Source organism: Benincasa hispida, chromosome 2 (genome assembly GCF_027475165.1).
Source record: "Benincasa hispida cultivar pf3 chromosome 2, pf3_genome.v1.1, whole genome shotgun sequence".
Classification (NCBI taxonomy): Eukaryota; Viridiplantae; Streptophyta; class Magnoliopsida; order Cucurbitales; family Cucurbitaceae; genus Benincasa; species Benincasa hispida.
In genome coordinates, this window is record NC_143479.1 from 48,924,642 (window position 1) to 48,937,943 (window position 13,302).

General features: G+C 32.3%; 1 protein-coding gene across 4 annotated transcripts; it reads left to right on the forward strand.

Annotated features, from left to right (window-relative positions):
• Positions 1-1,351: 1,351 nt before the first annotated feature.
• On the forward strand, positions 1,352-12,926 carry LOC120070679 (indigoidine synthase A family protein). Of its 4 annotated transcripts, none has more exons than XM_090310709.1 (13): positions 1,352-1,539; positions 1,615-1,726; positions 2,529-2,639; positions 4,433-4,515; positions 5,007-5,066; positions 5,177-5,237; positions 5,339-5,445; positions 5,538-5,615; positions 5,911-5,956; positions 6,313-6,433; positions 6,617-6,702; positions 6,898-6,981; positions 12,674-12,926. In XM_090310709.1, exons 1-12 carry the CDS (start codon positions 1,375-1,377, stop codon positions 6,972-6,974), a joined length of 1,107 nt encoding a protein of 368 aa, XP_090166835.1. In that variant the 5' UTR covers positions 1,352-1,374; the 3' UTR covers positions 6,975-6,981; positions 12,674-12,926. The 4 variants fall into 4 exon arrangements, with proteins under 4 accessions (XP_090166835.1, XP_038878448.1, XP_038878450.1 ...); XM_039022520.2 differs by lacking the exon at positions 12,674-12,926 and adding an exon at positions 7,116-7,311; XM_039022522.2 differs by lacking the exon at positions 12,674-12,926 and adding an exon at positions 7,224-7,311.
• Positions 12,927-13,302: the final 376 nt, after the last annotated feature.

Below are 13,302 nucleotides of genomic sequence, written 5' to 3' on the forward strand. Positions count from 1 at the left end.
GTATTAAACGAAATTGGAGAATTGGATAATATTTAAATTCGATGTAAATATCAAATATATAAATAAATATTTATGTTTTTGGAATTGGTGTTTAATTAATTTAATATTTGATATTAAATTAATTTTGATTGATTATGGTTTAATCAAATGGACAAAAATATAACTACAATGAGGAGAGTGCAACTACTAGGCTTTAGTGGAGTGACCCGGTAGTTAACGAATATTGATTAATTCGGATTAAAGAGTTTAGCCAATTAATCTTAGATCGTTGGAGTCCATGATCTGTAGGTTCATTAGGTTCTCCTACTAGCTCACAAACGGATTAAACCTTATAATAGCATGATGAGTAAATTTGAAGCGTTCAAATTCGAATCAAGGGAGTTAGTAATTATATACGATATAATTACATGTTTATAAGCGTTCAAATTCGAATTTGAAGTGTGTGTGTGCGCGTGCGTGCGTGTGTGTGATATAGCAAAATTTTAGAATTATCAATGATAGATGTTGATAGACACTGATAAACATCTATCATTGATAGTTCTAAAATTTTGCTATATCTTATAAATATTTTCAATAGTTTTACCATTTGAAATAATTTCCCTATATATATAATTATAATTTTGAAATTAAGATTTCAAAATTTATAAATTGAATTTTGAATTTAATTTAAAATGGTGAGAAAATCCACTTAGTGGATTTATCCCACATTAAATACTTAATGTCACTCAAAATTCCACTTGCTTTTATGCCTTTAAGGTGTCAACTTGAAGTGTAATGTGATTGCATGACTGAACTGGAACAAAAACTCAACTTTGGTGTTGAGATTTGAAGACATGCAATTGGGTTTTATTGATTTTTGGAAGAAGAAAGGTTCTTCACCAAAAATACCAAAATCAGTTTTTCCTCTAAGGTGATTTCCGAACCCACCTTTCATTTTATGGGCATGCTTATTCAGATGCTAAAATTGATGAATTAGACTGTTTAATGATTCTGATTTTTTCAGTTGATTACATGCTAACTCCATCAAATTTGATCTAATATTTAGTAAACATAACCGACTTTGGAAAAAATTTGAAAATAATATAAGATTTGGTATAAGATTTGGGAAGATTATCAAAGAATTAGTAAATCTCGATGTGTAATCAGGTGTACCAGCCTAAAACAATCTATAATTGGAAAAAATTAACTTTTTAACTAAAATATCATGGTGAATCTCGACCGAGATGGATTGAGAAAAATTATTTTTACGAGTTTTTAAAAGACATGTTAGTTTAATAAGGTGGAAATCTAACCGTGCTATTTTTTAGTGCAACTAGGATTAAAAATTATTTTTAACCAATTTTCTTTAAATGGCTCTAATGGAGAAATAGGTAAATGAAAACAGTCTCAACAGTCGACACACACTGCTCTGGTTTTCAGTTGGAGAAAAGAAAAATGGCGTCTTCTTCTTCTTCTTCTTCTTCTTCAGCTCTCTCAAGAATATCTAATCTCAGTAGACACTTTCACTCACCAGACTCGAAAACCAGCGATAACCCACAGGTCAGAATCATCAAATTAATCTCTTAAAACCATTTCCCCCAGCTTTTGCTTATTGTCTTCTTTAAATTGATGAAGGGTGCCATTGACGCTCTCGGAAGAGGCCTAATTAAGATATCCTCCGAAGTTTCTGCTGCCATATCTCGTGGGCATCCTGTTGTTGCCCTCGAATCAACCATCATCTCACATGGTGACTCTATAGTTTGATTACTGCCTTTTAGTAATTGTTGAAGAATTTGAAACCCTCTTTTGTCAAAAAGTAGTTTCGGTTAACCTTTTGATATGATCATCTGGCCTCAGTCCTCTCATAATCTGCTTACTGTAGAAATTTGGACAAAAGAGGGAGTTAACGTGGACGTGAAGATGAAATGAAGTGATTCTGAAATATATTTCTAATGAATCAACTTGGTTCAATCAATTTAATTGAACAGTATTGTTGTGTATGATTCTCAGAGTAAGAATTATTGTATTTGAAAATCATTGGTTACTCTAGGAGTTAGGAACTCTTAAATCACATATTGACCTAAAAAGCTTAAGTTGATTGGTGAAGATAAATTAAATATCATATCATCTAATATTCCTCCTCACTTGTGGGCTTGAAATATGAAGAAGATCCAACAAGTAGAAATCGATATTATTTGAGGAAGAAATAGCATTGCAGGAGTTTGAACACAGAACCTCCTTGGATCAATTGCTCTAATACCATCTTAAATCACTGATTTACCCAAAAGCTTAAGCTGATGGGTGAAGATAAATCTAATATCATATCATCTGATAGGAACACTTACAAAAGTGAAGGTTTATGTCGGATTGACTTAGGTTGTAGGATTCCATAGTCTTCTTAGTTTGAACGCAGGAAAACTAGTGAAGGCTGATATTTTTGGATATTCAAAAACTAGTGAACATAAAATTGTTATTTATTTAGCATTGCTGTGGAAACTTCTTTTCATTCTTTTTCACAGCTTTCTGTTGTTTTCTCTCTTTGTATGTAGGGATGCCATATCCACAAAATCTGGAAACTGCAAAGGAAGTAGAAGCAATGGTGAGGAAGAATGGAGCAGTTCCTGCAACTGTAGCAATTATAGATGGCACACCATGCGTAGGTGTTTATTAACTACTCATCTCTATACCTATCAATACTTCCTGTGCTTGTATTGGTCTCATTGTAAAAAGTTTATGATAGTAGTTGAACCCAGAAAATCTGATATTATGATTCTGATAAAATGTAGTAAATGAACTATTTTTTTTGTGTCATGGAATGAACTGATTTCTAAGTTTGATAGTGTAACTCATTGATTTGTGCATTCAAATGGTAAATTTACGCAATGTAACTGCATAATGTATGTCTCTATAAGTGGCAGTTGTATCAGTATAGTCTCTCAGCCTCATAAGTTGTATTGCTCCACATATCTAATAAAGCTCCTATGGTCATACCCAAAAATTTGGCCTTCAAAGCACTGTGTCTCTGGCTCTATGGAGCCTATGTCCTACAGTGTCTTCTCATCCTCTACTAGATTATTGTAGATTTGGCCTTCAAAGCACTAGGTCTTTGGCTATGTGGTGCCTACCTCCTACATTGTCTCCTCACCCTCTTTTATGACAGCAGTTTGTTCTTGTATCGTTACCATGGAGCAAAATTTTTATCATAATTAAAGGAACCCTTCTCTTGGAGTCACAAACTCCAATTCAGACAACTTCTTAAATCCCTCTATCGACTGTGTTGAATTATTCATCGTCCTACTGACAATTGGTTTCCAATTGGTTTGCATTGGGTTCGCTATTGTGGGCACAAATAGGTTAGGCTATAGCTAGGAACAAGCCCAAATATGTATCATGTCTTGGATGTTAAATCCCCTCATGGGTGTGTCTCAAGACTTAGCCTTGACCTATCTGGGTTGTTGTAGTTCATTATTCTTCTCTCTTGACCATCTCTATCAGTTCTAGTCCATTTTGATTCCAGAGCTTGAATTAGCCTTGCCCTCTTGATTTAATCCGTTCATGAAAGGCTCCTTTAGCACATGTTCTAACATATTCACCATATGGTGCAACTAATACTTCGAACTGTCATTGGTACTTCAGTGCTATCCTTGTGTCAGAGTGCTATGAACTTTTCTCGAATTGTTGCCTCCAACAATTGAAATTTGTGAAGTATGAGAGTTTTAAGCTCATAATAGGACTTATCCAATCCTCCCTTTCTCCAACCAAATCAGTGAGTGCCTCCTCATCCAAATAAATGATCACCATATCCAAGTAATCCACTACTGGCAGTCAATGAACTCATTCAGAAGATTCAACCCATCCCATGTATCCAGCCCCCCATTACCCCACTCTCTAATCCCAGGTGTGAAAGTTGTTTGGTTGGTTATTCCCCAATCCGCCCCCTCCCCCCCCCCCCCCCCACACACACACACACACCAAATATATATATATAGGTTCATAACTGCAATTGTAACAGTGTGTTAAAGGAGCTTTAAAGCCATTATCATTTGAAAAATATCTCTTTAGCATGTGGTATTGTAACACCTTTCATCAAGGAATTTGCAGGATAGAATCTTTTTTGATTCCGAAGACTTTGGATGCATTAAATTGGAACAAAGTCCATTTACAACATCTGTGAGAGAGTCATTACAAGAACCTTCGAAATATGTTTCTTGTAATAGATGGCAAGAAAGCATACAAATAGTTTTTTGTTTTTTTTTTTTTTGCAACCTTTTCTACCTTGGTAATTGTGTTTGCATAGGCTTTTTTTTAGCATTTTTTATTCAATGCTTCTACTAATTAACCTAAAATTTATTCATTCAGAATTAGAATTGTCAAATCTTTTCTTTCTGTTTTCTTTTTGTTTTGATTGTTTTTTTTTTTCACTTGTAAATTTCTAATTCCTCTATGTATGCAGGCCTGAATGAGGAAGAATTGGAGAGGTTGAGTATTCTGGGAAACCAAGTCCAAAAGACTGCTAGAAGGGACATAGCACAAGTTGTGAGTATTAGTTTAGCAATTATATTTTTTTGTTGATTCATCCTGGGTGGTTATGAATTTTGTCAATTACTCCTCTTTGCTGGTACTAATTCCACCTTTGTATGAACAGTAGAGTAACTTATACCTTATGGTATAGGATACAAATTACAGTCTAAACATTTTTTAGTTCTAAAGGTTCCTTTCTTTTGTTATTGATCACCAATATTCTTATTAAAAATTGTAATGAGACACCAGTTCCACAATATCTTCTGGTTTTATGTTACCAGATTTAGATTTTGTAATCACCTAATGTTTGAACTTAAATCGTATATTTATATAATAATAATAAAAACAACGATCTTGGAAGCTGTTTGATATAATTACCTTTTCTTTCCTTTTCTCCGTTAGTTTTAATTTTATGACCGTGGACCTGTCATAAACTACATGGTACTGTTTTTTTGAGTTTTGTCTGTTCTTCATGGATAGTTATTGCCTATTTTGTGTCTTATAAGGTGGCTAGCAGAGGAAATGGTGCTACTACTGTTTCCGCAACAATGTTCTTTGCTTCTAAGGTGGGCATGTCACTGTGGTTTTGTATTCTGTATTTGATTCATTAAACATACTTCACAATTTTCAGTTTTTTAACCTTCTCACCAGTTCTGTACATGGAAATCAATTGTAGGTTGGCATCCCTGTGTTTGTGACTGGTGGCATTGGAGGAGTTCATAGACATGGTGAACAAAGTAAGGTACTTTTGTATGGATGAATGACAACAAACCCATGGCAACAAGCCCATGAATAACTTTTTCCTTCTCCTGTATATGTTTTCAACTGCCTTTTGCAGCAATGGATATATCTTCTGATCTCACTGAGCTAGGAAGAACCCCTGTAGCAGTCATCTCAGCTGGTGTAAAATCGATATTAGACATCCCCAGGACCCTTGAATATTTGGTATAGTCGTCTATTTCCCCGGCTTCAACCGTTTTACATATCATGCAGCTTTCTTTTTAATTTATTCACTGCTGCAGAAATGTTATTAACAGGAAACTCAGGGAGTGTGTGTTGCAGCTTATAGAACAAACGAATTTCCTGCATTTTTTACTGAAACCAGCGGCTGCAAGGTATATTGACATGCAAAACTGCCTTTTTCCTTCTAGATCTCCACAAATTTCTAATGGCTTTGTAATTTGGCAAAGGCAAAAAGTTACTCCACTTTCTCAATTTAGTCTACATGGCATCGAATTCCAGGTATACTGTCACTCATTTATGATGGTATAACGGAAGATCATCATAAGTTTGTGGTTATCTTCACTCATGCTATAGGTAGGGTATATAGATCGATGGGCTAGATTATTTATTATTTGAAACTAAAATTATTCTTTCTTTTTTGTTTTGTTCATGATGTACAAAATCCAGGCACCTTGTCGTGTTGATACCCCAGAAGATGCTGCGAAGCTTATCGGCAAGTCACTAGAGAACCTTCAACCTTTCTTGATTTAAAACGAAATTGGAAGAAGATTTATTTTGATCCCTCTATTTACTAGGTTTATTGCCAAATATATACTTTCTAGAACCTAGGATAACTGTAACTGTATAGTGAAGAGAATCCCAGTTGCTGTATAAGTCGGAGATTAGGAGACTGGAAACTTATACAACAAGAACTGTTGTTTTCTCTTCAAAAGAATTGGATACCAGACTTCTAATAGTGATGCCACCCCTTAAATATTTCTTCACATAGTTGGGCAATCTAAAGTGATATGTCGTTGTTCATTCCATTCTTCTATATATTTATTACTTTTTTATTGTCTTCCTCTGCAGATGCGAACATGAATCTTGGGCTTGGAAGTGGAATTCTGATTGCTGTTCCAATTCCAAATGAGCATTCAGCTTCTGGAAGCTTAATTGAGAATGCAATACAAAGCGCACTTCAAGAAGCTCGGTAAGAAATCCACAAGTCGAATTTTATTGCGGACACATCTGTATTACTTTCTATAGATATATTTTGAGTATAGCGTTATAAACTAGGGGCGAAGATTTGAACCTTCAATTAGTAGGAAAGGTTATTAATGCATTAATCGTTGAGCTATGCTGAAACTCGTCCATTTGTATATACACATTTTAGGGAGAAAAATATTGTGGGAAATGCCGAAACTCCTTTCTTACTTAAAAGGGTGAATGAACTCACTGGAGGAGCCTCACTCGCTTCAAGTATCCTTTAATTGACCTTTTTTTTTGCAAACATTTTTATCACAATAAATGTCTGCATGCATTTCTGGTTAAGTCAGGTCGATGTCCGACGATGTAGTTTTTCTACTCAGATGTGACGGAGAGAAAGGAAAACAAGTTAATAATTTCAGACATGGTCTGCTGCTTTATTTCTTGGGTTTCTTTAACTTCCTCAAGATATTGCACTTGTTAAGAACAATGCTCTTGTGGGTGCTAGGATTGCTGTAGCCCTTGCTAAGCTCAGAGTGCAATAGCAGAAAGGTACTTTTCAAGTCCTTTTAGTTTTGGACTGATTATGCAAAACCATTCTAAGTTCCCTGCTCATCTGCTTGTACATTGTTCCTTTGCTTCATGTTTTTGGCACATTATTCTGGATGCTTTTGATTGGTCATTAGCGTTGCTCTGACAATATTTTTTATATCTTGGCATCCCTTTTGGTGAGCCATCCGTTTCATGGTGCAACAAAGATTGTTTGGTTGACTATTGTTCTTGCCTTTCTCTAGACTTTATGGAGCGAGTGCAATAAACGTCTCTTTCGACACTCCTTTTCTTGTTTTGATAATTTCATGGATTTGGTTGTCTATTGGACTATATTGGTGCAAAAGAAGGCATCCCTTTAAGCTTTTTACTCTTTCCTATTGAGTTTCCAATTGGAAATCTCTTTTGTAAACACCTATATATATGTTTGGGGGCTCCTTATTTCATTTATTCAATGAAACATTTTTTCACTAAAAAAGAAGTCCTTTTAATTTTGGGCTACAACTGAACATGTAGTTTTATGGTATGGTCATTGGAAATAAAAATCCGATGAGGGACTAATCCTTTGTTTTAATGTTATTTCTTGGTTGGGATAGTTCTGGTTTAGATTTAGTTATATGATAAACATATACATATACATACATATATATATATATATATATAAAATCTATATGATAAACATATACATATACATACATATATATATATATATATATATATGATTGGAATTTCTTAGATCTTGATTGATAACACCGGGTTGTTGGAAATGAAGTTAATAAACACACTACTCTTGAGATTATTTGTTTTGTTATCTACTTTTTAAAAATGTATTAAAATCGAAGTCTAAATCTGATTTTTTTTAAAAGAAGTCTTAAAATACGTATTTTTGTTCTTAAAATTTAACTAATCATTTGAATGTTTCTTTTAAGAAAGTCGAAACTCATTCTAAAAAAAAATTGTGAGAAACAAATTTTTTTAAAAACTAATAATAAATAGCTATTAAATGAGAAAGCATATCTCAACCCACTTTTGTGGTTGGAGATCATTAATTATAGATACATTATTGTCATGTGCTACAATTATGTATATTTTGCAACATTAGGACAAAAAGTACTATGTCATTTAATGTTTGTACAATCACTTACAAATTGGACATTGATCTTTAGGCTTGCTCAAAGATGTTAGGGTGAGAAATAGTGATTGGTTTGGATACCCTTTTTGTTGGATTAAATCTTGAACTACATCAATCTTCCTGAATCATTAATTTTGGGTTACATCTTGAAGAGTTGCAATATAAATTTTCATAAATGTTTCAAAACTACCTTAGGGTAACAATTTTTTTAGAATTTTGAATGAAAATTGAGACATGAAATGATGTGCTGTAACGTGAGATGAAAATTTGAATCACCGCATCATTATTAGGTCATCACTCTACTATTTCAAGTCTCAATTTTTTCTCAAATAAAAATTCTCCCCTAAGGAAAGTTTTGAAATATTTGTGAATGTTTAGGGTAATATTGCAATATTTAAAAGTATATGGACATATTTTAAACTAAAAAGGCAAAGCTCAAGGATATACTTAAAATAAAATTAAAAAAAAAAAAAATAGCGTTAACATTTTCCCTTGTCCTTTACCCCCTCTTCTTTTTGTTCTCTCTTTTATTCATTAATCTTTCACCATGAAACATAATAATAATGAAGGAGGGTTAATTAGGGGTCTAAGCAAGTTCATATGAGTTAATTTTTGTCGAAATTGATATTGAACAACATATTTAATTAAAAGGCGTTAATTACCACTTCAAAGGTAAATAGTTCGAGTTTTACCTTACATTGGTTGGGGAAAAAGTATCAGTTTAAGGGAAAGTTTTAGGACTATTTGGTAAGAAATTTGAAAATAGAAATTTAAAAACAAGAGATTCAATGAAGATATAGTTGCATTTCATGTTTTCAAATATGTATTTGATAGCAGATTTAGAAATTAGATTTTAGTTTATACAATTGTTTAAAATGTGTTTGATGCTATATTTATAAATCATAAAACTAGTTGTAGTTCTCAACTAAATCCTAGTTGATAACAAACTATTGTTAATTTATTTATATACATATTTTATGTTAACAAAATTTGTATAATTAATATTTTTTAAAAATATTATATAATTTATAATACATTATATAATACATATTTAAATTTTAAAAAAATGAATAGAGTTTATAATGTGCCTACTATAATTCTAAATGTTTTTAATCTTTATCTAATGTGATTCTGTATTTTAAAATTTTAAAATTCAAATTTGGATACAATGAAGATATAAAATTGTTGTTTTAGAATTTGCACGGTTTGGGTTACAGATTTAGAAAATAGTTTTCAGAAACAAAATCTGAATTCTCTACCAAATAGATGAATTTAAAAACATAAAACAAAATTCATATTGTCAAGCAAACGTACCCTTATATTCTTAGAAGAAAAAAATTCTATAGAAATTGTTGTTGGAAAGTCGAACCACTTGGGCAACGACAAAGTGGATAAATTTAACCAGCAAACCAATAAAAGAAAAGAACTATTCCAACTGAGATAAGGGTAGGAAATAGCCCTCAAATGTTTTCATCTTTTTGAGCTAGTATCATTTTAGAAAATTCGTTGAAATTGTTTTTTTTCGCCATCTAGGCCGAAATCAACCACTGAAATTTTGATTAAAAAAAATTAATTTTTTCATCTTTGTCAATTGTTTTGGACTTTCTTGGTGAAATCTCATGTATGATTAACATCGAGGTTCTATTAATTTTTTTCAAATATTACATGATCTTTTCAAATATATAGAATCTCGATATTAATCATATCCGATATTTCATCAAGAAAGCACAAAACATTCAACAGGATGAAAAAGTTAAATTTTTATTTAAATCTTGATGGTCGATCTCGATCGAGATAGACCAAGAAAAACTATTTCAATTTTTTTTTCAAAGGTACTAATTCTAAAAGATGGAAATTTTTGGAGGCTAATTCTAACCCATTTCCCCCGGAAATAGACCATCAATATAAAATTACATATGGTTTTGTACTTGGAAGGTGATTTCTTTAAGTGATTTCGCGAGTGATTGTCTAAGATTTTAATTTCACGGTAAATATTATGTCAAAAAAGAAAAAAAAAAGTTAAAAAATCCTTCTATATTCTTTCTAGGGCTTCTATAATCTCAATTTCAAAGTTTATTCTTCCTCTAAAATGTATATCCCCTTTTCCTATCTCCATTATGTTTTCAAAAAATCTCTTCATAGTCGGGGATTTTCAAAAATAAAAAATAAAGAAAATTATTTACACAAAATAAAAAAATTTTAATCTTCTTTCATAGAGATTGATAGAGGTTGATAGAAGTCTATCAATGTTAATCAGTATTTTTTTTTATTATTTTTGCAAATAGTTTGACATTTTTTCTATATGCAAAAACTTTCTTTCTTGGTCTCTATTTCTTTCTCTCTCTACAATTTCTATTTCCCTTTAATGTATTTATTCTTTTTCTTTCTTTTCTCAAAATTGTGTGTTCCTCCTTTGAAGTTTATCTTTCTAAAATTTCTCATATACCTGTTTTGTTTCATTGATTAAAAATCTCTCTCTAGTTTTGAATTTTCTTTTGTCCCATTCTAAAATTTTTGCGTATCTTTGTCTTAAACATTAATTTTTCTATAGCTCTCTATTTTTTCTATCTTAAATTTTATTTCCCCCATAATTCTTTACTTTCTTTCCAACTATGTTTATCACCTATTGATGCAAAATTTTGACTAAGAGAAAATGTACATGACTTTTACGTGATAATAATGGTAAAATTGTAATTTTGGAGAAGAAAGAGCTTGTAAAACAAAGAAGAATGACGCCGATGCCTAAGTCAATAAGAGAATTGTAGAATAGAGAAGAAATCAGAAGTTTAAGTTATCTCATATAGAGTCATGATGTCCATTTGTAAGGGATTTGATCTAAGATTTTATCTTAATCCTACTAAGGTTAGGATATGAGTTTCCTAATCCCTAGTAAGGATCAAATCTCATATAATATTATATTATTTCATATTATATTGATTTTTGGCTTTATTTTACTAGGTCAAAATCCACTTCTCAACTTAGGCCACACTCCTAAGTTTGATTGCAAACCAACTACCACTAGTTGTGTGCATTTATGCAAACTTAGAGTATTGCTCTAGCCTTTATTGCTCCTTTAGTTGTTTTGTTTTCCTTATTATATGGTGTACTTTCCTTATTATACGTGTACTGGCCTAATTTCATGCTAGTATAACCATATTCCTTATTATGAGCGTACTAGTTGTTCCTGTAAGTATAGTTATGTCGCATTTGGCACTTCCGAGATCATTCTCGAATCTCTGGCCATGCTGGGAATATTTAACCAAGCTTTTTTTTAAGTCTTGATTAGGTTTCGCCCCACATTCATCATAACTAAGCAGCGTTAAGTGCAAAATTTATGTCATACTCGTTCTTTTCTCGAGGAGCATGGATACACGAACTTGACTTTTCGTCAATCAAGGATCATTCCTCTCTTCTTATGGATGGCAACGGGGCCGAGGTGGGGCGTGGATGCATTCCCATCCTCGTCCCCGTGGGGATTTTTAATCCCCGTCTTTGTCCCATTTCCCGTTTTGGGGATCGGAGATTCGGGTCCTCGTGAGAAAAAATCCTCACTTTTTATTTTATTATTTTATTATTTAAAGTTAACTAAAATTAGTATTTATATTGAAATTGTGAATTTTATGTAACAAGTTAAAATTATTGTTAGATATGTTTGTTTAAATTAACCAATTAAAAAGTATTTTTAATGTTTTTTATTATATTAAAAAGTTAAAATTAAAAAAAAATAACTGAAACAGTAGCTTCAAGTTGTTGTTTTAGTAGTTTTTATATATATATAAATTAGAAAAAAATTATAATTAAAAGTAGCTTTTATATGGTTTCAGTTTTTTTAATTATTATTATTATTATTATTATTATTGTTATGTATGTTAGTAATTAAAAAAATTGGGATGGAGGTGGGGATCGGGTTTGGGGTCGGGGACGGTACGGGGATCCCCTTCTTGTCCCCGACCGAGGACCCGATTTAAATCCTTAGTTTGACGACCATACCCGGAAAACTGAGGATTCCCCGCCCCAATTGGGTCAGGGGCCCGACCCCGCAAGGAATTTTGTCATCCCTACCTCTTCTTGCGACACGCCCAATCGTGAGTGTTGATTAGATCGTCATTGTATCTAATCAGTTCCTTAATTTTCATCCTCATGCACTTAAGCAAAGTTAATCTACCTATCTTTTACGACGAACTTCAGCATATGTCTTCAGTCTGACCTCAGGTAGACCATAGATTTTGGATTTTGGATTTGGTTAAATGTCTGCACGGTGGCCAGCCCCCAGTTCTTTTTTTTTTTTTTTTTTTTTACTCAGATAATTGTTCAAGTCCCAATTCGATTCCTCGTGACAATTTTCCCTTTAGTTAATAATTAAATTTCTAGCTCCTAGTTGTTGAAAAATACTTTATAATCTCCTGCATCCAAATACTTTATTTATAAGAAGTTGTGTTGATTCACATATTCTTTTGTACCATCTTTATGTATTTTCTATAATTCGTGATATATGCAAATTGACTATTGAATTGAAGTATAGCATCAAAAGTAAAACTTATCTTGTGTTTTGCAATTTTGTAGAGGTATTTAGAGTTGAGGCTTTGAGATTTGCTCCAATGATTATTGTCTCAAACTGGTTGTGATCTTGAATTCTAAATGAATTATCATCATCTCCCGTGCCTAAATCTTGTGTCATATCTATTATGGCTTCAACTTCATTGATGTAGAGAGGTATTGATTTTCCCTTTTGATTTCTTTACCCTCGACGACAATTTTCTGGTAATCTCTACGTTACATTATCTTTGTCAATAAATATAGAACTTCCAAGCCAAAACTTTATAAATTGACCGACTTTTGAAATTATATGGTAGAATATTTGTTAGACATCAACTTGATTTGAATATATTCCTATCATTGGTGCAACAAAGATTTCTTCAAATTTGTCTATAAAAATTGCTAAATGTTGCCGACGTTTTTATATCGTCATAGTAATCTTCAAATTCACATTATGCTCATCTTAAACCATTTGGAGTAGAGATTCATAGGTGTAAAAGCAAGAGAACTTCATCCTTCTGAAACTTTTTGCCTCTCTCAATCTTTTTTTAGAATGTAGTTCAATAGTTACACTAGTGAATCTCTACTACGTTAATACACACTTAACACCCTCATCATATCCCACTCCCACTTACTCATTAGTATTACAATAAGTA